The following is a 25,148-nucleotide window of genomic DNA, read 5'->3' as shown; positions in this document are numbered from 1 at the left end:
TAGCTCAACGGAAATAATTTTTTCGTTGAGAGATATTGGGTTTTATTTTTCCAATTAAAAATAATTAAAGTTAAAATGCCACATAGACGCAAACTGAAATCTTGACCTGAAATTTTTGAGGCTCTCCTTTTATTAGGGTGTCGCTACCTTTGAAAAAGACACGTTGGAAATGACGCCAGTATAGCTTTTGATTTTTTTTTACCCGATCATTGTTCTTAAGCGAAAAAATCCTAAAATAATCATTACTTTTGATCGAAAAAATAAAAATTAAGTAATAATAATTTCATTCGAGCGAAAATGTAAATATTAAAATAACATAGATTACACTAGGACGTACGAATACAAAGATCTGAAATTTATTAAAATTGTTTTGTTGATTTTTTGGTAAAAATTAGGGACATGCGATTAATCGCTTAAATAATTTTTTAATTTGTCACAATCCCGATTAATCAGATTCTAATTAATCAGTCCTGAGTAATTACTGTTTACTCATAAAAAACTAATTGCACTCTAAAGCGAACTTGTTTGTTTCAAAGCAAATAAAGATTTTTTTATAATATGCAATATTTTTATTATTAATATGTATTTTACATATGTATGTATGTATAATGCCAAGCGAACATGTTACAGGGTTGCTCCTGGAAATGAAAAACTACATATTTGTATATATCGGGGAAAATGCTACTCCCTGGGAGTTAATTTATTAAAGGGTTTCTTTCTCGGGAGAAACAAATTTTTGGAAAACAAACTCCCCGGGAGTATTCAGAATAGCTTCTCCTATAAAATATAAAATTTGGTGGTTAGGTCCTTTGTGAATTAAAGGTAACGATATGTATGCATATGTATATAAATTTTTTTTTTTTACGGGTTGCTCGTTTACGACGGTTAAGATTCGAGCCCAGGCTATGACTACTCAGTTTTCTGATTAATAAAATTAATTAGTGTCCGATTAATAAAAAATGTATCAAAATAGAGAAATGAATCACTTTGAAGAATAAAAAAATTATTATTCTTTGATTAATTAATGAATCAGGTTTCGCTTATTCAGCTTAATCGCGAATCCCTAGTAAAAATTACAAAAATTATGATTATTTTCCGTCCCTAGCTTAGAAAGGTTTCTTAAAAATATAGTCGCATAAATAGAAATGTATATAAAACGTTTCATGTTTAACCGGCTAGATGCAGTTTAAGGCAGTTTAAATTTTAAAGCATAGTTTTATATGTAGGTACATCTTTTTGAAAACCACTTACATCTCTCAACTGCTGCACTTTATACATAGTTTCATTTATGCTTGTAACTGCTTCGGCGATTTTTCTCTCTCTTTTTAAATAAAAACTTTGAAAACGCATCCATTGCATTTATTTTAAACACTAATTGCATTGTATGAAACACTCTTCACTTCTTAATCGCATCAGAATTGTCTTAAAACCAATTGGCGCACATTGCTTTCACCGCCATTTTTCACTAGTTTATTTTTCTACTACACACGCTCTCCACACTTCACTATTAACACTGGCTCTTCCTATTTACAAATTTATACACCATTTGCATTCACTTTAATTGCAATTTGCATAAAATAGTTAAAGAAAACTTCGATTTTTTACAACTCCCTAAAATTTTCACTTGCCGATTACAAACAACGCAGGGTGGGTAACTGTTCCACTAAAAGCGGATGTGCCAACTGATCATGATTTAGGGTTGCCATGTTGGCTAGGAAAACCATTTATTCAGGGAAACGGAAATATTTCCGCAAATATATAAATGTTTGAATTAACGTACATGAACACCTTGCCCGCGTGCGTTCCCACGACAGTCGGGTCTACGTAACCGGAACGACCCAAATTCATATCTGGTAAGGACTGTCACTCCAAAATCATTTCCCGAAAACTCTTTGGGGAATTTTGTATACTACTACAATAACAACAATAACACCTTGGTAGTTTGTGGGAAATTTGGGGTACGGTTTAGTACGTTGCCGATCTATTTCGAGGTATTGCGGCCAAAGGGGTGACCCGATCCAAAACAAATTTGCACACACTAGTAGCGAAGGGTCTACACATTATTTTAGCACCCACTTTTGTAATTTTTGGTCACTAATTTATTTATAATTTGGGTTAGAAATATGCCCTTTTTTGTAAAATTCGGAAATTAGCGTACATTTATCACTCCTATTCTCCTTAAAGTAGCCACTTCACCAATATTTTTTTATATTCTCCCTGACTTTACACTTTACTCGATGAGTCATAACTTTCTTTATGACTTTAATATTAACCAATTAAGCACAATTTATTAAATAAAACACCTTCTAAATCATGCGTCTGACTTTGGTTGCATATGCAAATTAAATGGCGCAGTTCAGCTGTCAAACTTCAAAATATGCAAAAGAATGAGAGACAAAAGGAAATAGGATATAACCCAGCAAGCATTAAAAATATACAAAGGTGTTCCCTGCAAAAGGTGTTCAGCTCCTTTTCTTCGCAAAACAGAAAGGAGAATTCTACTGCCTGAGGGTTATAATTCCTAAGTGCGGCCGAAGGCCGCCTACGCAGAAAGGTGTTCTCTGCGAAAGGTGTTCAGCCCCCCTTCTTTCGCCTGATAACCACCTTGGGATAACTTCTTTTATTTAAAAACACCACTGATTCTGTTAGTTGGGTTATATTCCACTTCAACCCCCCGCTCTCTCGCTGATCTAAAAGCTTTCTCGATAGCGAGCATGATTCAATAATATAAGGTTAGATAATTATTGACAGCTGCGGTTTGACACTCCCTTACAAAAGGTTGCATTCACGAAGGACGGAGAAAGGGGAAGAATGAAATATCTTGGTGCGCAAATGGTAGTAGAACAGTACGCAAAGTAGGCAATTAGTAGTGAAACTCCTTTTGTAAATTCTAATGTATTTGCAGGAAATCTGGTATTTTAAACGAAATGTTGAACGTAATATNTAGCCACTTCACCAATATTTTTTTATATTCTCCCTGACTTTACACTTTACTCGATGAGTCATAACTTTCTTTATGACTTTAATATTAACCAATTAAGCACAATTTATTAAATAAAACACCTTCTAAATCATGCGTCTGACTTTGGTTGCATATGCAAATTAAATGGCGCAGTTCAGCTGTCAAACTTCAAAATATGCAAAAGAATGAGAGACAAAAGGAAATAGGATATAACCCAGCAAGCATTAAAAATATACAAAGGTGTTCCCTGCAAAAGGTGTTCAGCTCCTTTTCTTCGCAAAACAGAAAGGAGAATTCTACTGCCTGAGGGTTATAATTCCTAAGTGCGGCCGAAGGCCGCCTACGCAGAAAGGTGTTCTCTGCGAAAGGTGTTCAGCCCCCCTTCTTTCGCCTGATAACCACCTTGGGATAACTTCTTTTATTTAAAAACACCACTGATTCTGTTAGTTGGGTTATATTCCACTTCAACCCCCCGCTCTCTCGCTGATCTAAAAGCTTTCTCGATAGCGAGCATGATTCAATAATATAAGGTTAGATAATTATTGACAGCTGCGGTTTGACACTCCCTNGAGTGGTCTTTGACGTAGTATAATTTTGGCAAACCACATACATGGGGCCAATGGTAACACACGCAGGCGGGATGTAATTTCAAACTTACGGCACTTCTCATTTGACGATGTTCATCACGTTCCCTGTGTCAGTCGTTACTGAACGCCACTGGGCTGCGTGTCCATTTTATTTTTCCTGAGTTCGACCAGCACGAATCGCCAATCGGAAGTGTGTAAGCCAATGTTTAATATTCTGACGGCGGCATAATCTCCCCAGAACACTAAAAGTGCAACATCAAAGACTTCAAATTACCCCATATCCGAAGCAATCGAGCCAAAACCGCGAAAGAAACGTAAGCTCTGTAATGTTATTTGTCATTTTTTTTTTTNGAATCATGGATAGCGAGATTAATTTTTTGAACGCGACAGTGACATTGTGAATTTGTATGAGTTTGACATAAAAGAAGGGAAGAACCTTATCTGTAGCTAGAAAAATAGAAATAGATCTAATCTGGAAGCAACCACAGCTATGGCGTAGCTCTGTCGCCGCCTCTTTAAGGCAAAACTATGGGCGTTTGAGCGAAAGTGCGAAAATGTGAAATATTCCACAGTTTTTTTTACAACAAACCTATGGCAACGTTACGCACCCGGTTTCTACCTAATGCTGGATTTAGATGAAGCGATTTTCTAGACGGTTCAACATTGCTCTGGAAAAATCGCTCTTGTAAATGGTGATTCAAAAATCGCTTGCCTAAAAGTAGACAGCAACTTTTGCATGCGATTATCGCCTGTCAAAAAATCGCCTCATGTAAGGGCAGCTTAACGCACAGCTAAAACCAGTGTAGCCGGTTGAGATAGCAAAGTGTTAGCCGTTTTGCAAATTTTTTTAGTTTCCGTTTTATTTCAACATATTTTGAAAATAAAATATTTCACACAAGCAACAAATAATATAATCGATAATCGCATGAGGCTATTGCCTGAAAATTTTAAAATGCGCTTAGTGGCATTGTGCTGCTATGATAGCACGGCCGAGCAATCATAGGCAACTTATGTACAGTAGTCGAACAAATTATAGCCGCACCAAATTTGCACCAGTTTTTAAATATTATTTTTGCTGTTATTTAATTTTGGTTAGTTTTTATAGTTCATTCTTTAAAAACATCCGTATAAATACAAGTTTAAAGGCAGTGTCACACGATTGGGTATCTGCCAAAATTTGGGGCAAATCGTATCCCAATTGTGTGAACACTAGGGATGTTAATTTTTTCGCTTTTTACGATCCCGTGATTTTCGGGATGTCGTTATCACAATTACGGGAAGGAGGTGAGACGAATGTACTCTTCCCCTCTCTTCTCACCTCCTTCGCCTACGAACCGAGCAGACTTGAAAGCAAGACTTGACGTGTCTGAGAGTGGTCTTTGACGTAGTATAATTTTGGCAAACCACATACATGGGGCCAATGGTAACACACGCAGGCGGGATGTAATTTCAAACTTACGGCACTTCTCATTTGACGATGTTCATCACGTTCCCTGTGTCAGTCGTTACTGAACGCCACTGGGCTGCGTGTCCATTTTATTTTTCCTGAGTTCGACCAGCACGAATCGCCAATCGGAAGTGTGTAAGCCAATGTTTAATATTCTGACGGCGGCATAATCTCCCCAGAACACTAAAAGTGCAACATCAAAGACTTCAAATTACCCCATATCCGAAGCAATCGAGCCAAAACCGCGAAAGAAACGTAAGCTCTGTAATGTTATTTGTCATTTTTTTTTTTATCAAACTTCCATAACTTTTTCACAAACAAATAGCTTCGTAATATCCATCAACTGTAAATAGTACCGCAAAAAATGTACAAGGCAAACAAACACACCAAAAAAATATAGCTCAAAGTGGACCATCCATTCTCGAGTTATGTGACGTCTGACGTACGCAACTTTGGTACATATATGCATATAAAATTTATTTTTACTAACAATCAGGGGTTATATTCGATATAATAAGCTTGTTTAAATTAAATAATTAAACCACTATTATCCCCCCTTTTTGTGAAATTTAGCTACCATTTTAGGAAGTGTGATTGAATTCTTCCCCTATTTCTCCTGCTTCCAAAAACCATCCCTGTGGGAGGGAGTGCAAATTTTTTGAAAAAAGCTACTTTCAAAACCTTTCATTATTGAATCATGGAAGGCCGTAGCGGGGATTTTCTCCATAAAAAGTTTTTTATGAATGTCTTAAATTTAAAAGCTTTAACAGTCAACGACGTAGCGTAGACGTAGGTTGACGCAGACACGATCTACCTTATGGGATTCGCGTGTTGACGAAAACTCACCACCGCATGGCGGTGACGTTGCCGTTGCTTCTCTTACTCTCTATCAACGGTAAATTTGATATGGTGTTACGTACGCCAACCTACGTTTACGCTACGTCGTTGACTAACTGCGCTTTAAGTGTGACATTTTATTCGCAAACTTAGAAAATAACAAATTAGTTGAGTTCGCCAACACAAAAATTTGAAATAGCTTTTCCAAATTTTTACTGGGTGGCGTTCGATAACGACAAAAAATTATCCAACACACAAAAATTGAGAGAGCAAGCGTTCATTTTGATGCAAGAGAAGCGTTCATTTTGTACTGGCAAAATTTTAGCCAGCAAAGATTATCCATCACGACACTGTCTTGAACTAGTCTTTCTACCTGTGATTTATTTAAATAAAATATGTGAAATTTAGTTGAAACAGTTTAGCCGTTTTTAGCCGGTTTTTTCGCCAATTTAGCCGATTGGTCCAAAAAGTTCTGGCAGCACTGGCTAAAACCCTGACTGAAATACAAAGAGCGAGAAAACTGTGTTGTACTGTGCTGTTCGTACATCGTTCGGAAGTTATGGTCTGATTATGGCAACTTAACGTAACTTACGACTCTCTCATACAAATTCTGTTAAATGGGTGTTGCTCATAATTGAACAGCCGAAACTTAACGTAACTTAATGCCACGTCGAAATCTGTTTCATTTTGTTTCTCTAAGTTCTACGTTCCGTTAAGTTAAGTTAAGTTGCCATAATCAGACTTTTAAAGCGACAGCACAAACGAAGCGCAACGAATATTTGAGAGCGCGCTGTGACTGGACTGTTTGAAATTTTGCAGCCAAAGCAACTACACTGTTCACGATTTTATGCTCAATTTTGCCTTGCGCATTTTCGCATCAAAGAGTGAACTCTAGTAATGTGTTTCAAGCAGTAATTCGAAATCACCTCTTTATCGGATTTGTTTTTGAAAATCGATCCCTTTTTAAAGCTAATTTTTACAATTTGACTGTTTTGTTTTGGATTAAATCTATTAATCCAAGAATCTTAAGAGATGCATTGGGCACAAAAAAGCTTTATTAAACTGCACCTGACATATAAAATTAAAAAAATTTCGTATTGAAAAAATCAACTCGCAAATCCTTTGCTTTGAATATTAATCTTACCGTATGGCTACGCTGAATGTACTTGGAACCGCAGTTAAACTCAAGTAACGGAAGACCCAAGAAGTGTGCAGCTTCGACAGGTCGCTGTCCGGAGTGCCGCATTTTGGCAGGCCGTAGCTTCATCCACTGCTGACTAGTAGGAGTCCCCGGCGACCACACAGGCACTGCATAGTTCAGAACAGGCCGGCCAATTGTCTTGTATGTTGCCAACAACGTTTCTTTGCCTTTGCCCCTGGTGCTGCCGGCTAGCAACTTGAGGACCTTGTTGCGACTCGGCACTTTATTGACAATTTCGGTTGTATGCGCCGAGAAAGAGAACAGACTGCCGAAGGTTACTCGGAGGGTTTCGGGTTTGAGGTCCTGTGTGAAAGAGGAGGCCTCTCTGCTTTCTAGTAGCATGGAGTGACTGACGGTGTTAAACACCTTTGACCGGTCCAATTGGCTTGAGGCTGTTGCAATGAAAGCATAAAATGTCTTGTTATGAAGAAAATTATAAGGGAAATGACTTATTTTAAAGTTAAGAGGAATTATTAGATAAAAATTACAGGGAATTTTGTGGGGAAACATTTTTAAACGCGTAGGGAAAAGAGGGGATTTTATTTTTGCTGAGTGGAAATTTTCCAAAAAAGTATGTACCATTACTGGTGTAGCCCAGCTTTGCTCCTATCCTCATCGCGAAAGCCTTTGCGTAAAATATGCTGCAATTGTCAGGCAACCTTACTGCCTGCCTGACGTTCAGTTCCCGGCAGTAAATTGCGGCAACCACTCCCGTTGCAATGTTAGAGTCGTCCGTGAAAATGTTTAGTGATATATAGCTAGGTTACATTCTCTTGCGCCATCCCTCCTGCTAAATCGTTGTACGAAATCTTCGGTCCCACTTAAATCTAGGTGCCTTGTCCCTGCTGCCTGCGCTTCCCGCCCCAATTGAATGAGCCCAAAGTTTCTGAAACTGGATTCCCCTATGGCCGTCAATCTACCTGCATATTCAGCAACACGGTTTCTGCAAATAAGTCAATGGGCGGTAAAAAAAATTTCAAGAGCAGCCTTTGAAGTGGACCTCAGCGCTCCCGGGATGCACAGTGCCGCGAGGCGGTTAAACTTCTGCTATGGCCCGACGTATGAGGACCTTTTTTGGGCGTTGCTGACCTTCTTCGCCCTTTCTGCAACATTGCGCTTCCACAGCAGCTTACTGTCCAAGACTATTCCGACATACTTTGTGCGGTCTTTAATTGACTGCTCGATGCTACCTAGCCTCGGGGGTCTCTACACTGGAACCATGATAAAAAAAAATAGGAAGGTAGAACCGCTGAGAGGAATTTTTCAAATTCTTGACGTTTGCAAACAATTTAATTTTAAAATTCTACACACAAACTCACATACACATTCTCATTTTCAATCTCAAACAACAACAACTTTGAACAATTCCTTTTTTTTACTCTCAATTTTATATGATTTTAAAATGTTGGAAAATTTCAAAAAAAAAAATCATGGCCGACGAATTGAGAGAACGGTTTTACCTTACTATGTTTTTATCATGACTGAAACCCTATATCTTCTGTGACTAAATGTTGTGCCGGTGCAAAATGTAAAACTATAGGACGAGAAGCCTGTTTAAAATGTGAGGTGGGTTTATATTTGAAATATATTTTGCTACTTTTCATACCAAAAATTAACTCGTACACCCGCTTTGAACGTAGAATTTGCATATATTATCAATAAATTTATTAAAACTTTTAAACAATGTTTTTATTATTTTATATTTTAACTAAATACTGCCCTCTAGAAATCCATTTGGAATACGCCGCGTGTTGCCATAAGGCAACGGCCGATATCGGAACAACTATACTACTATCAAATGTTTTAGCAATCTTTTTTCCTTTACTTTGAAGCTACTTTTACCCTGTATATAGAAGGAAGCGAAAAATCAAAAAAAAAAATTAATCTGGGACAATTTGGGTTAAAGTACGATATATCGATGTTCTTGCCTCGAGGAGAAATTTTTTTTGTGTTCCAAAGCTCATTCAAGTAGCTCGTGCTAGTACTTACGCACCACATCTCAGTTCTTATCACCCCAATCTCAATAAATTAAAGCTCACCCTAAATTATTAAACTTTTGCTAAGGAAGTACATATTTTGATTATTTCAGTAAAACTAATTAAAATTTTTTATTTTTTTGCCGAATGTTTGTAGAGGTTACCCAATAATGTGAAAAGGCGGCCCCTAGGTTCGGCCAAAAATAATAAAATAATGAAATTTTTTTCGAAATTGCCTTGCAAAAATACTTAAGTCTCAGAGGTATACCGCTGTTTTTTTTTTTTTTTGTTTTGCTTATAAGGTACGGTCTATGTACATATCTGTATATACATAAGTATTATATAAATTGAACGAAAACAGGTGTTCTGACCAAAATACATTGTTTGTATATGTTTGTATGTAGGTACATATGATTTATTTGTTACTACCTGATACGTATGTATGTATGTACATAAAAAACAATGCATGTTTTTTACATAATTATTTAAAAATTTTACTATATAAAATCTGAGGCTGTCGTTTTTGCATCAATAGTCGAATTTCAGTACCCAGAAGATTCAGTATGGTAGCACTCAATATAAAATTTTTAATTTTTTCAATCCTGCTAATTGTATTAAATCATAAAGCATATGCACTGCGTTGTCTACCGCTCGGTAAGTGTATTCACACCAGACAGAAGGTTCACATAATATTCTCCCAAAATAATTATACAAAACCTACTTATTTAAATAAATATTTAAGTGGCTTAACTACATAATTTTTAATGAGAACTTATGTTAAAACAAATATTTTTCAATATCATTTGAATAATTGAGTACTTAAATGTTATACTAATGGTGTTTTCGTTTCTACCAGAAAATGTCCCCTTTTGATTTGCGTTTTCTCTTTTCGTGTTCGATTCTAAATTAAAAGGCACACCGGCCATAAAATTCTGTGTTCGTTTCCTAAAATGTTGCACTCCAGTTAGGCAAAAAAAAAGTACATTCTCTGCCCTTTGAAACGTTGTCAGGGCAGATAGTTGCCCTGCAAATCTATTAGTTGCTTAAAACGACAACACTAAGTATGAGTGTAACATCACCAGGGACGGGCAACATTTTTCGGAATAAACAAAAACACCATAAGTATTTTATAACTTTTGTCATTTTTATCATTTAACTCTTATCGAATAGCTAATCCAACATGCACGGAGCCATTTTGCGCAGGTAGTACTGGTCCAGGTTGTGTTCGAGGCACTCGTTGGTCCTATAACCCGAGCTTGTTGCGTTGCGTAGCTTTCACATATCAGGGTTGTGCTGGAAACACGAATCGATACTGTTCACGTGCTGCATGTTTACGAAATTGTCGGCCGCCTATACCACGAGTAGTTGTTGGATAAATATGTACTTATATTTAAATGAAAATTAAAGAACGTTTTAAATCTGTGTAATAAGACTTTGTTTGTACTTGTGGCTTTTGTTTGTGTCCATTATCGTAGTAATTTAGTCCATCACGGCCTTTAGTTGGCTTTAAAATTGATTTTTAAAAACTTTGCCATTTGAAACTCTTCGTACATCTATCTTTCGCTTCTGTTCAAGAAAAATTTCGCCACAATGTTACCTCAAAATCGAAGAGCCACCAAAGAGGCGTGCAAAATAATTTTAGCCGCGATGGTAGCGGATTTTTTATATTAAATGGAGGAGTTGAGCTGTCAAAAAAGTATCAAACAGCTCTTACGAAGTTTGAATTTTCTCCTTCCAAATTTTCGGGGAAAATGCTACATCCTGGGAGTTAATTATTGGAGGATTTCTTTCTCGGGAGAAACAAATTCCNGTATTTTCAAAAGTTATCGATATCGCTAAGGAGTTTTGACATTGTCCTTCCTCAGAGAGCGAATAGACAAAAGTTTCGCGCTAATTATCGTGCGTCTAACGCTGAAGGTTATTATCGAAAGGCAATATTTATACCGCTATTGGATAATAGTTTGCTCGATCTCCGAGAAAGATTGCCGAAAGAGACATTAAACAATTTTTATTTGAACTTATTACCTCCATCTAAAATTGGGGAATATAATACGCCTAACGAAAAAAATAATACTATCGAACGCGTNTACATATATTTTTCACCTTACCGAAAGCTACCGCTACATGGTAAGCCGGGGCGTATCAATTTTGAGTAAATTACAGTCCTTAGATTTCGAAATTTTTAAGTTTCAAGCAGTTCTGAAATTTACCGTTATATGTAAAGCGGCCTCAATTTTAGTCCGCTTTCAATAATTTTCAACCTTTTGCTTTTACGTGGCAAGCACAATAACTACGCCGAGTTTGGTACAAATTGGTAGAACGGTTACCGAGATACATATACGTGATAATAAGTGGACGGTGCCACGCCCATTTTCCAAAATTTTATCATAAACGTATTTCTTGGTAAAGAGTTGTTCCAAGCATCAATTTTGAACAAATTAGCTTTAATATTTACTGGTTTATCGAAGATTTTGTATATCTCTAAATTACCGTTATATGGGAAGTAGGCGTGGTTACAGTCCGATTTCGCCCATTTTCAATACCAACCTACCTTGGATAAATGGAAACCTACATACCAAATTTCGTTGAAAAATCTTAATTTTTACTCGAGTTATCGTGTACACGGACGGACGGACAGACGGGCAGACAGACATGGCTTAATCGATTTCTCTTTTCATTCTGATCATTTATGTATACATTTTTCTATATCTATCTCGATTCGTTTTGGCTGTTACACACAACCGTTATGTGAACAAAATTAATATACCCATGTGCACAAGTGCGCTCGGGTATAAAAATAAAAAATTAAAAGTTTACTTCTCCAAGCGCCCTCGCTTGACTTGAGTCGCGCTAGCGAAGCAGTCAATGGCATTGTGAATATTCTTCGAAATTATAGAGAAAATGCTGACACACATTTTTCTGATATATGTATTTTCAAAAGTTATCGATATCGCTAAGGAGTTTTGACATTGTCCTTCCTCAGAGAGCGAATAGACAAAAGTTTCGCGCTAATTATCGTGCGTCTAACGCTGAAGATTATTATCGAAAGGCAATATTTATACCGCTATTGGATAATAATTTGCTCGATCTCCGAGAAAGATGGCCGAAAGAGGCATTAAACATTTTTGATTTGAACTTATTACTTCCATCTAGAATTGGGGAATATAATACGCCTGACGAAAATAATAATGCTATCCAACGCGTAAAATCGCTTGGAAAACGATACGAACTTTTCTTAGAAAATGACGGTATCACTTTGGAAGGCGAGTGTAAAGTGTGGCTGGAACGATGGACCAATAAGGAAAGCGAAAAGCCATTCCCAAAATCAGCAGCAGAAGTTCTTGATAAATGCGACGAATAAGCTTTTCCATTGATTAACAACCTTCTCCGCATTCTGGTCACACTTCCAGCTAGTAACGCTACTTCCGAAAGAAGTTTTTCAACCCTTCGCCGGTTAAAAACATGGTTGCGTAGTACCATGAATGAAGAAAGACTGATAGGTCTATCGCTTTTACGCGTACAATTATTTAGATATTGAAATTGACACTGAAAGGAAAATAGAAAGATTCGCAAAAGGAAAGCGCAAAATTTAATTTGCAATTTAAATTATTAAATAAATTAGGGTGAGATGCCTGTAGTTTAACGTTATTTGACAAGTTGATCCCAATCGCCGACTTTGAAATCAAAAAATATCTAAGCGCTCAAAGTTTTCCATGTACATATTTTATATTCGGAAAACCGCTTTTCGTAGAAATGGTATGGAATTCTTGAAAATCAATATTTTTCGATCGGAAAACTCTGGTTTCCTTCAGGGGACTTCCAATAACAATATCCAATTGTTTATTTAACCATTTTTAAATACTAAAGATTTTTTATTTATCACTCCCATTGCATTTTCTGGGGCTTTGGCGCACCTATAAAATATAGTTGCTATGATAAAATGGTTCAATAAATGGTTCGATATTATTATTGGGGATCTCCTGAAGATAAACAGAGTTCTCCGATCGAAAAATATTGATTTTCAAGAATGCTATACCATTTCTACGAAAAGTGTTTTTTTCCTTTGAGCGCTTTCAGCGACATCTAAATATTTTTTTTAAATAAAAAAAACTCAGTGCGTGTAGTCCCTACGCGCGGAAGAAGTGAAACTTAATAGAGGAAATTCCAGAAAGAAAGAAATGTGCGACAAACATAACGGAGCTATAATAATAAGATTTGCTTCAATAATTTGAGTTTAACTTTTTAAACAGGTGGCCACCCTCTTCAGGCACCTCAAAAATATTTTAATTGTGTTTCTGTAAGCTCTTTCTGTACTGTATAGTATTTTAAGCGTAAGACTTTTGTATAATTTAACTAAATTTTACTTTTGAAACAGGTGGCAACCCTCCTACATTTAGCTAGAAAATACAACTTATTCAAAACCATTTCTTTTGATACCCATATTGGGATAATTCGTTTAACTTAATAAATAATTTGAATTTGATTTTCGTATATATGGCAACCCTTTAAAAGACTAAAACCATACTGCACATCTGCAGGTCAAGCCCTTTCATGTGACACCTCATTTTTAAAAATCGAACGAACGATACAGAGTTTATGGCTTGGGGCTAAATATTTAACGCAACCAATATAACTTGATAACATTAAGTTTCACTTCAAAAATTATTTTTTCAGTATAGAACAGTCCTAGGGGGGTGAGAGCATAAAAATTCCGACCATACTTTTCCCCCCACATGCATTTTTGTACCACCCTAATACATACATATGGTGTCCTATATTTGCAAAACACAAGTGCATTTTCTTGTTTCACAATTTAAAATAACTATCTACATACGTACATACTTTATAGTGACTGGAACAAGCGTTCACATGGTGATTTTGTTTACATTCATATGTATGCACATACATATGTACATATTCACGATATTTTTCAAGTTAACATTTATTTGTTAATTCTTTATAAAATACGCATTTTAGTCAAACCGCTTAGTTTTCAAGCAAGACTTTTTTTGTGTTGTAAAATACAGTGACTCACAAAAGTGTTTTGCCATATTTTTTTACGGTATTCAAAAAATGTTTTCCATGCCCAATTTTTTTTTGGTAATTTTTTATCTACAATAAATAACATCTACATCAAAATTTCAGCAAATTTTCATCAAAATTTCAACTCTTTTAAACCGATTTTTTACAAAAAAAAATCCCAGTGTGTAGTTTTATAGGCTATAAATTATAGCCCATTCAAAGTGAGAGTTTTAAGTTGCTAATAAACTCAGTTGAATTTCGATTTTTTTTCTATCGGTTTTGAGCATTTTCTTCCGTATAACTATACTAGTTATCATTCATTAAAAATTAGCCTGCTATGATCTTCATAGAAATTTTTAAAAATATTTAAAATTGTGACTGGTGGGACAGGCCCATATGACTGCTGTATAGTATTTAATTATATATGAATTAAAAGTTTCCATAGATAAAAATTACAGCTTCTTTTATTTTTTTTGTAGTAGTAGTAGTAATGTGGTAATTTAGTAAGGTCTCCACTAAAATGGGAATAATTAAGGCATTTAAAATTTTTTGTCGTTTTCCTCTTTTACATGAAATAACCCATAACCAAAACCATATACATATGTAAATAAAACTTTATACAAAACTTTGAAACACTCCACAAATTCTCATACAAATTTCCAACTATTTAATCTGATTTTTTAGAGGAATTTTAGGTACGTAGTTTTATAGCCCATATAGTTTTAGTACGATAAAATGCAAAAAAAAAATATAACTTGATAACATTGTGAATTTTTAAAATAAATCAGCATGTGAATGATTGTTTGAGTCACTGTATGTACTATGTTTGTAAGTAGATAAAGAACAAAGCCACATTTTTTATATTTTTTATATATAATACTTTTACAATTTTATTATATAAAGTCACAGGCTGTCCATATCGCATTAATAGTCGAATTTCGCTACTTACAAAATTCAATATGGCAGCAATCAATATTCAATTTTTGATATTTTCATTTCTCCTAATTGTGTTAAATCATAAGGCGTATGCACAGAGTTGTATACTGCCCGGTAAGTGCTGTATTTTCAGCAGAATGTAGGTCCGAATAGTATTCTCTCAAAAGAGATCTCCAACAACGAACTGTTAAAATATCGGCATAGAAGTGGCTGCATAAATGCATATATTTTTTTATGAATATAAAATGTTTCTCATATTTTAAACTTTTTATTATTTACATCATTTTACTATTATTTAATAGCTTATCCATCATGCATTGAGCAACTTGACGAAGGTAGAACTGGTCCAGGCTGTGTTCCAGGCTCTCAATGGTACTATAATACCATTTTGAGGCGGTGCCTATTCTTTTCTTATCGGGGTTGTGGTGGAAATGCGAATCGCTACTGTTCACTTGCTCTATGTGAACGATTTTGTCGGCCGCGACCGCCACGAGTAGTTGTTGGATAAATATGTATATTTAAATTATATTAAAGACCGTTTTAATTCTATGTAATACGATTTTGTTTGTACTTGCGACTTTTGCTGTGAATGATGGGCATTATCATAGTTGACTTTATATCCTTTATGGCCTCTTATACTCGCGGTTCTTCTGTACTTGGTGCTGTTATTGTGTTTACGCTGCATTAGTATTTATTTATCAACTAGCTTACACCCGCGGGTTTCACCCCGCGCTTTTATACAAATATGAAAAGTAATTTAATGATGTTAGATTTTATTTCTGTGCCCATTTCGTTATAGCTCGTTACTTTTTAAGCGAGTTAAGGTATTTAGGCCGTTAAAAACTATGAAATTATAAAATCTCGTCTGCGCGCTAGGCATACGAAAGATATCAATCCCTCTAAGTTTATCTTAAAATGGTTCCATGTATACGACGCGTAAACGTGTAACCTTCTTGGAGGTGCCACGGCGGGTTCTAATATTTCCAACTCAAATTTAGTAACCTGGCCTTGATAAAATACCACTTCTCATCACTGTAGCAAATGCCTCAAGAGAGCTTTAGATTATAAGGCCGAACCCGGCTCTCCCTTTTCCATTTAATGAAATTTATTCTGTCAGTACGGCACTTATAAAATAAATCTTCATAACAAATTTAAAATACTTCGAGAGATTTTCTATCCTTCCAGAGATATGTATTAAGAAGTTTTTAGTATGTATGGGAGGCGACATGCCTCCTTTTTTAATAACTCACATTTTTCCCATGAGCAATTGATATATTTTGTATACACAACTCCATACCAAGTTCCAGTAATCTTCCACAAACACTTCCAGGGATATGTGGCAAGAAAAAGTAAATTTGTACTGGAAGTGCCACGCCCCTTTTTCTTATAACCCTAATCTTCTTCCATGAATTTAGAATTGATTTTACATACCCCAGTACCAAGTCCCAGTACTCTACCATGAACACCTCTAGAGATAAGCAGTATAAAACAGTAAATTTGTACGGCAGGAACCATGTCCCCTTTTCGAATAACGCAAATTCTTCTCCATGAGTATGGAATTAATTTTGTATACACATCTCGGTGCCAAGTTCCAGTCCTCTGCAATAAACACCTCCAGAGATATGCAGCATAGAAAAATCAATTTGCATGGGAGTTGCCACACCACCTTTTCCAATAACTCTCATTTTTCTCCATGAGTATGGTATTAGTTTCACATACATACATACATATGTATTTCCATACCAAGCTTGAGTGCTTTACCCCAAACATTTGAAGAGATATGCAATATGAAACTTTCAGTCAGTATGGGAGGTGCTACGCCTCTTTTCCAAAAACGTCCATTTTTCTCCGTGAATATGAACATGATTTCACACAGTGTTGGCAAACTGTTAATCTGATTAACGATTAAAAATTAACGATTAAAATGTTAATCGCGTTTGACGATTAAAATTAATTAGTCGTAATCAACTGTACGATTAATGATAACATTTTTTTAATCGTTAATCGCTGGCTGCGATTACGTTTAATTAATTTAAAACATTAATCGTTAATCCAATTAAAAATAAAATCTGATTAATTTGTCTAGTTTGTCCGAGTTTGAAACCAAACACCAGTTATAGTAATTATTTTGTGTTTTACGCTTATAAAAAGCACATAATATAAAAAAATTATAATTATTGTTATTAGTAATACATAAACTGGGAACTTTACAAACCTAGTTTGTAAAACGTTTGTTGGTATATATCTTAATGAGAATGCACACCAAATTGCTTAGATTGATGAGGAAACCCGCCTTAGCCATACCGGATTAACTTGCTTTGTGTGCACAGGGAAATTCCAGCATAACTTAATTAATCACCAAACCTACTTGATCAAATTAAGAGTTAATGATTAAAAATTAATTTTTTAATCGCGGTTACGATTAACTGTTTAGTCAGATTAAAATTATTCATGATTAACTGTAATCAGATTGAATTTAATCAAATCAGCTAACAGTTCTCCCCCACAAATACTTCCAGAGATATGTATGTAATATGAAAATTCCAATTTGTATGGGAGGGGCCTTGTGTACCGGACCTACTTTCAGTCTAAGACCATCCTTCCGAAATCCGTAGTAAGTGTACTAAATACCGTTCTGATCGGAAAACCGGTTAAGGAAGTAGGCTATTTTTCAATCCAGGTCATAAACCATCTTTGAGCAAAATTTCATTTTCAAACAGTTGGCAATTCTTAAAAAAGTAGCCTATTTTCCAGTCTAGGTCATAAGCTATCTGTGTGCATACTTTCATGCAAATCAGTTCAGTTATTTCCACGTATTAATTTAATTAAACTTTCCTAATATGTGATAACTCTTAAAATAGTAGCCTATTTTCCAACATAGGTCATAAGCTATCTCTGTGCGAAATGTCATACAAATCTGTTCAGTCGTTTCCGCGCATTAATTAAATTAAAACTTTTTTAACAGGTGGCAACTCTTCCAAAAAATTAGCCTATCTTCCACAGACTTTTCCGCGTATTAATTTAATTAAATTTTTTAGCAGGTGGTAACTCTTAAAAAAAGTAGCCTATTTTTCAACCTAGCTCATAAGCTATCTGTGTGAAAACTTCCATGCAAATCAGTTTACTCATTTCCGCGTATTAATTAAATTAAACATTTCTAACAGGTGGCAACTCTTAAAAAAGTAGCTTACTTTCCAACCTAGGTTATAAGCTATCTGTGTGCAAAATTTTATGCAAATCCGTTTAGTCGTTTCCGCGTATTAATTTAATTAAACTTTTTTACAAAAAATTAACCTATTTCCCACTGTGGGTCATAAGCAGAGATGGGCACTACCACAAACAAGCGTGAGCTAAAAGTGAGAATGTATTAGTGTGTCTGATTCATTTTGCATGGTCGCGTTCTCATCGTTACGCTCTCGTTTCTACACGTATACGCGATACTTACGCTCTTTTGGCACCTGCTAAGTCTCTGCCCATGCCTGGTCATAAGCTATGCAGTCCTTTCCGCATATTAAATAAATTAAACTTTTTTAACAGATGGCAACTCTTCCCATCTGGTCCATAAGCAATCTGCGTACAAAATTTCATGCAAATCCGTTCAGTCGTTTCCGCGTGATGATTTCCCAAACATCCAAACATACAAACTTTCACATTTATAATATTAGTAAGATTAAGTGGAATATATATTTTTTTTTATGTATGAACCACGTGAACCGATTTCGATTATTATTATTTTTGAAGTGAAACTTTTTTAGCGGCGGTTGGTTGGTTGGGAGTAATAATGCGGGTCCACATCCTATATATTCACATCGCAATGCTACAGATGTGGAAAATCTATTCCACTTAAGGAATTTCTCCTCTAGTCGGTAGTTTCTAGAAACAGCGCGACAAATTGCATAGTGATTTAAGACTAGGCTGCTAAAACTGCGTTGTTACCAAGGAAGCTACCGATGAAATCTTGCACAAATACATATGTTTCCGCGACCAATTACGTAGTTTTGGGCTTATAATTATTCACTGTAGTCTTCAGACTTTAAAAATCGTGAGACTGTTAATTAAAGAATGTTTAGGAAGGAATTAAATTAAATAAAGATTCAAAACGGTTTATTTCTGCAAATTGACTACATATTTATTCCATTGTGTACATAAGTTTAATATAAAATTCCTATCTAATATGGTAAACATCTTCTCTGACAGGCTGCAAGTGAGCAATAACGGTTCCGATTGCCTCCACAGCCACTATAACGGAAGCTGATGCAAATTCCACTTTCCTCATTGTAATACCACCTTGTTCCAGGTACGCATCCTGGTCCTCCTCTTCCACTATTCCGTGGTCCTATACAGATAGGGTCCCCTGTGAAAATACATATTTACAGGTCCATTCATTACGATTCACTTTTAAATGAAAATGTTTGCATTATTATACTTACGTGGTGCATTCGGGCACTGGGCCTGAGTTTGTTCAAAAAACAAAAAAGCGAGTGTCAATGCCAATAAGTAAACAACGCACTTCATTTTGAATGATTGAAAAACGCCGCTTGATATAGATTCGAAGTAATATCAGTTAGTGATAACTTTTAAGTTGCCTAAGAAGCTTTTATAGCAACAAGATCTTGCACGCAATGCTGGCTTCAGTCGCTATTTTAGTATGATTGTAACCTTTTGTCTATATTGTTTACAGACGACTGACTCTTTAAAGAATTTCCTTTTTTTATGAAGCTCTGTATTTCTACTGCACGTGTTTTATTATTAATTTCTTTTCTTTTGTTTACCATATTTAGTTAAATGATTGTTCTTAATAGCAGTTACAGAGTGACGCTACAAGATAATTTATTAAGGAGTAAGTAGGGGCAGGCACGCCGAGAGAAATTCGGGGGTAAATATGTATGTTCCCGGGCCCACCACAACCCTTTCTGCCACGCCAACAAAATAATTTTCCATTTTCGAACGAATTTCCAACGTTTTCTCTCTATTAGTACCAAGGTACATTGAACAGGTAGTATCAGTAGAGCAGCTGATTTGATTTATTTTCAAATTATTTGGTCTCGAAAATGTCAAATATTTTTAATTTTTTCTCACAAAAATTCTGAATTGTTAAAATCCATTTGCATGTGAAACCTTTTTCCATACAAAACAAGCGATTGAATAGCAGCTTTTGGAACGTTCGCCCAACTCAGCAGCACAACCGCTGATTACTGGGCCTTGCAAAGGATGGATCAATGCTTCGAGAAGCAAACAAATTTACTAGGAAAGAAAGTTGCATCAATTTTTATTTTTTCCAATTTCAATTTTTTATTTTTTATAATTTTTTGTATTTCACATGGCACGCTTTGATTTAGAAGAAAAAATTCAGAACAGTTTTTGACACTTTCGATACCAGAAGCAACAACAAAATACACGCAAATGTTGTTTTTGCTCTACTGATACTACCTTTTAATGTGCCTTGATTAGTACTTACTTGTTCAGTGCTTTTTGAAGTGAAACTTCTTAGGTGGCGGTATCGCAAAAATGGAGAGTGAAATTTTTTAAACTGAAAACGTTACATGAGTGAGAAGGAAGATATTGGTAGTATAGGGAAGAGGAAAAAAGAAATAAAGTGACGCATGACGGGTACGAGTACCTACATATGTATATATGTATTTTTGAATGCACGTATGTATGTATATATGTATACATATATCAAATAAAACACCTCTTTGAGGTAAAATTTTCGAGTGACGAAAGCTGAACTAGAAACACAAAATTTATGATATCAATTTCGTTACGAAAATTATACGCATTTTTTAACTGCCTTGGAAACGTAGAGAAAATCTTTTTTATTTATACGAATCGTTGCAAAAGTTCTGTTTTTTATTTTGTGTTTCTAGCAGTTGACGGAATTTCGCAATGTTCCGAATAAATAAAAAAATATTTTACGTACGTTTCAAAGGCAGCTAAAAAATGCGTATAATTTTCGTAACGAAATTGATATCATGATAAAAACATAGCAAAGCATAACCGTTCTCTCAATTTGTCGGCCATGATTTTTTTTTGAAGTTTGCCAACATTTTAAAATCATATAAAAGTGAAAATAAAAAATTGAAATTGTTCGAAATTGTTGTTGCTTGAGATTGAAAATGAAAATGTGTGTGTGAGTTTGTGAGTAAATTTAAAAATTAAATTGTTTGGAAACGTCAAGAATTTTAAAAGTGACTCTCAGCGGTTCTACCTTACTATATTTTTATCATGATNAATTTGGGGTAGCAAATTTAAATTCGACGCAAATACAAACAATAATCCAAATGTTTTATTTTCTCAAATAAATTGTCAAAAATATTATCTAAATCTAAATTATCTATTCAAATCGATGAGTCCATTGAAACATATAATTTTTCGAATACGGAATAAAGCGAAAAAGAATGATCATATCGTCACTAGACACGAATAAAGGCGCGAACTCAAAAGTTGACGGCGAAAAAAGACGCATAAAAAAACTTTTGCGTCAAAAACTCTTAAGCATCTATAAGCATCTTTTTTTCGCAAAAATTTTTTACGCGCCTTTTTTCGCCGTCAAAACACTATCGCGCCCTTATTCGTGTGTAGTGACGATATCCATTGTATTAAATTTTTATTATATTAAAAAATTAAAAATAAAGAATTATGAGAAATGATAAAAACTTATAAACTTGGTACCAACTTTGGATACAATAAACAATGTATTCGTGTGATTGTCTCGTGGTTTCTTTTTGTTAAGATTTCTACTGGGGGTGGGGCGCACACATGTGCTTTTTTTAAGAAGTTTCACTTCTATCACGTGTACGATGTTACACTCGTGCTATTAAACTAATGCTCTTTTCTCAAGTAGTTTTGCTCAGTGGCAATTTGTACATATGTATGTATGTAAGTAGTAGCGACACATTGGGTGAACTAAATGCATTTATACATACATATTTATGTACAACTGTAGGTAATATTGTACGCGTCTTCCCAGGTAGGTTAAGTGCGGGTGATAAACCCATGTAACTAGCATAGTTAAATATTGTGTACATACCAGCAATTAAAATGGGGAAGAATGTTACAATTTCTAAGATACGCACAAATTGTGGTTTCCAAGGCATGTACGAAGTGATTAGCACAGCTGCATCCTTCAACTTGTCAACTCGCGGGAAATACCCCGATTTGCAGGGAATTTTGGTTTAAGTGGCAATCGGGGAATGGGCGATTTCTTTCGGGGAACTGGGTACGTTATTTTTATATCTTAAAGTAACCAAATTAGACGGATATGTTAATTTTTAACCATTTGACCCTTTTTGGAGCGACATTTTTTCAATNGCGATTTTTTTCGGGTAACTGGGTATGTTATTTTTATATCTTAAAGTAACCAAATTAGACGGATGTGTAAATTTTTAACCATTTGACCCTTTTTGTAGCGACATGTTTTCAATTTGAATAGCAATATCTCCACAACAAGAGCTTTCTCAGATATAAGCTATATACCAGATAAAAGCTAAGGTTTTGGGCTAGACTTTTGGAAACTTAGAATAAAATCGACTAACCAGTTTTTGAGAAAATGCCCGAAATGTATATTTTCAGCAGCCCGATTTTTAGTTTTCAGGCGATAACGTTATGGCGTATTTATATTTTAGAAACACAAAAGATAGCGTTAGATAGCTTGTTTGAAGACCCTTCTACTGATATTGACATCAATGACATGGAGTGAGTAGTGCGGCCTCAGTGGTAGTTAAAAAAATTGCCTTTTTTTCGAATTTCAGGCAGCAGCCACGCCCTCAAAGGCATGCGAATCAAGGCATGCTGGAACAAAAGCTTCTTAGTTTTTTGTGTACTTTAATTTCTGAAAGTTTGAAAAAAATGAAATGATGGTACGTACAGACGCCACATACATACCAAAGCTTCCCCGTAGTGGAGACACGAACCAAAACACATTTACCTCTATATCTTTCCAACTAGTGGCCGGAATATATGAAAATATTATGGGTGTGCCCACATGCCCCCTTAAACCGGCAAAAGCAAAAAAACATTTTTTGTTTCGCAACACTTTAGCCTAATTTTTAAGAATCCGGTTATGGTTTACGAAGCTTGAATATATTTTCTGGACACACTCTGCAAGACCTTTCCAACGATATATCAAACATGTCGATTGGAGGTCTGGATAAAAACTTCCAAATCTCGTGTATATATAAGCGAGTCTCTAGTGAGTTCCACCAGACAAGGGCTGCTTGAAACAATACAGGCTTAAATCTGGTTCCCTAGAGCTAATGATTTAATTTTAATTTTACCAATAGCTCCCCTGCAGCAGTACAAGGCAACCGACACCTTTGCTCTACCCTTTCCTCAATGTTAGGCTTCCACGACAGCCGCCGTTGATCGCCCACCTAGTTACCTGGTTCAGGTAATCTTAAGCCAGCCAGATCGAAAAGGGTGTATAGAAATCGTCCCTTAACCAAAAGTTCCACATCATCTACATAGACGATCACCCGACAGCCCACTTTTTCCAGTTACCCTAGAAGGTCATTTACAACCACAGTCCAGAGCTCCTATTGACTCTGCACTGTGTGCAGACGCTCACCCACTCCGCCGCGACAGTTTTGTCACGAAGTAAGCTGTATATAAGCCTTATTAGGTTTGTTTAAATCCCTATATTATGAGTATACTTGACTATTGTCTTTGGAGTGACATTATTGAATGCCCCTTCACCGACCTTTTCTTGCAATAGGCATATTAAGCTCTTGAAAAACAGTCACGAAGAATCGCGTTTCTTATGTACAGGTCTATCAGTCCCTATAGCGCTTTTAGCAAAAGCGTTTGTAGCAAAAACGAAGAGACTGATAGGCCTAAAATCCATAGGCGAAACATTAGAGCCTTTTCCGGCCAAGTGGCGATCACCCAGAAGATCGGAGTAGTATAGGACCTGGGGGGGGGGGGAGATTCTGTAACCAGTTAGCGACAATTTTCGAATCGCTTTCACACTTTTGACGCGAAAACATTTATATCATGCGTCAAAAAGTGCGATAGCGTTCTGAAAATTGTCGCTCACTAGTTACAGAATCTCGCTCCTGAAGTACAAAATATCGCAAAGAAGTACATTTGGCTGTACTTCGAAGTACGAAGTACAAGAGCGAAAAAAGAAGTACTGTATTTCCGAAAGAAGTACGGTTGGTGACATTAGGCATTCATGAGAAGTGCTAGATCTAGGTTCCATCCAAAGTTATAAGTAGGTTTGAAGACTAAAGATAGAGTGGAAAACTGGTAAAGGATATCAATGCTGCAAGCGGTATAATAGTCGGCGAATAATGCAGATCCACATCCTATATTTCACATCACGATGCTACAGTTGTACAACACCTATTCAACTTAAGGGTAATATCTGGGATTTAGAAAAGGTGCTACAAACTTCAATAGTGACTTAAGACTAGGCTGCTAAAATATCTGCGTAGTTACCAAGACAGCTACTTTTTGCTCAGCCATCAATTGGTCGAAACCGATTGAATCTTACCCAAATATTTTCGGCAAAGATTAGGCGTTTGGTGCTTATGATTTTTCACTGTTGTCTTCAGTCAGTAAATAGTCAGGAGGCTAATTGTTAACAAGCAGTTTAGGAAAGTATTAAATTAAATAAAGATTCAAACGGGTTTATTTCTGCAAACTGATTATATCATTCACTATTCTGGTGTATATAAACAAGAACATGTATTTATCTATATATGCGAATATACTTGTAAAAACAAGTTCAATATATAACTCGCCACTAATATCCTATGGACGTGGTACACATCTTTCTTGACAGGCTGCAAGTGAACAGTAACGGTTCGCATTGCCACCACAGCCAATATAACGGAAGCTGATGCAACTTCTACTTTGCCGATTGTAGTACCACCTTACACCAGGTATGCATCCTGGACCTCCACTACCGCTATCCACTGCACCTCTACAGCTACGGATCCCTATAAAAAAAAAAAAAATTATTACAATTATACTCATTACGAAACAATTTTCAATGAAAATATTTGCATTATACTTACGTGGTGCATTCGGGCACTGGGCCAGAGTTTGTTCAAAAAACAGAAAAGCGAGTGTCAGTGCTAATAAGTAAACAACGCACTTCATTTTGAATGATTGAAAAACGCCGCTTGGTATAGAATCGAAGTAATTTCAGTTACTGATAACTTTTCAGTCGGCAAAG

The 25,148-nt window shown here is 35.7% G+C and overlaps 3 protein-coding genes across 3 annotated transcripts; 2 read left to right on the top strand and 1 right to left on the bottom strand.

Moving 5' to 3' along the window:
* Nucleotides 1-9,557: 9,557 nt before the first annotated feature.
* On the top strand, nt 9,558-10,426 carry LOC108368709 (male accessory gland serine protease inhibitor-like). Its single transcript, XM_017623614.1, has 2 exons — nt 9,558-9,664; nt 10,181-10,426. The coding sequence occupies exons 1-2, from the start codon at nt 9,574-9,576 to the stop codon at nt 10,384-10,386; spliced, it is 297 nt and encodes a 98-aa protein (XP_017479103.1). The 5' UTR covers nt 9,558-9,573; the 3' UTR covers nt 10,387-10,426.
* Nucleotides 10,427-14,985: 4,559 nt separating this feature from the next.
* Nucleotides 14,986-15,476, top strand: LOC108368488 (kunitz-type serine protease inhibitor long epsilon-dendrotoxin Arg55-like). Its single transcript, XM_017623337.1, has 2 exons — nt 14,986-15,082; nt 15,271-15,476. Exons 1-2 carry the CDS (start codon nt 14,992-14,994, stop codon nt 15,474-15,476), a joined length of 297 nt encoding a protein of 98 aa, XP_017478826.1. The 5' UTR covers nt 14,986-14,991.
* A 9,100-nt stretch (nt 15,477-24,576) lies between these two features.
* LOC108368702 (kunitz-type serine protease inhibitor-like) lies at nt 24,577-25,148 on the bottom strand. The gene is made up of 2 exons (XM_017623602.1): nt 24,988-25,148; nt 24,577-24,909 (listed from the first exon to the last, which is right to left on the bottom strand). The coding sequence occupies exons 1-2, from the start codon at nt 25,070-25,072 to the stop codon at nt 24,722-24,724; spliced, it is 273 nt and encodes a 90-aa protein (XP_017479091.1). The 5' UTR covers nt 25,073-25,148; the 3' UTR covers nt 24,577-24,721.

Source organism: Rhagoletis zephyria, unplaced genomic scaffold (assembly GCF_001687245.7).
Source record: "Rhagoletis zephyria isolate East Lansing unplaced genomic scaffold, Rhagoletis_zephyria_1.1 Rzeph_scaffold_00052, whole genome shotgun sequence".
Taxonomy (NCBI): Eukaryota; Metazoa; Arthropoda; class Insecta; order Diptera; family Tephritidae; genus Rhagoletis; species Rhagoletis zephyria.
This window is presented reverse-complemented; position numbering and strand designations above follow the sequence as displayed.

Bases quoted from the DNA above. Each gene is read 5' to 3' on its own strand.
- LOC108368709 (XM_017623614.1), top strand. From the start codon at position 9,574: ATGGTAGCACTCAATATAAAATTTTTAATTTTTTCAATCCTGCTAATT. The intron at 9,665-10,180 runs GTAAGTGTATTC...CTTATCGAATAG, and splicing joins ACTGCGTTGTCTACCGCTCG to CTAATCCAACATGCACGGAG.
- LOC108368488 (XM_017623337.1), top strand. From the start codon at position 14,992: ATGGCAGCAATCAATATTCAATTTTTGATATTTTCATTTCTCCTAATT. The intron at 15,083-15,270 runs GTAAGTGCTGTA...ATTATTTAATAG, and splicing joins ACAGAGTTGTATACTGCCCG to CTTATCCATCATGCATTGAG.
- LOC108368702 (XM_017623602.1), bottom strand. From the start codon at position 25,072: ATGAAGTGCGTTGTTTACTTATTAGCACTGACACTCGCTTTTCTGTTT. The intron at 24,910-24,987 runs GTAAGTATAATG...TTTTTTTTATAG, and splicing joins CCAGTGCCCGAATGCACCAC to GGATCCGTAGCTGTAGAGGT.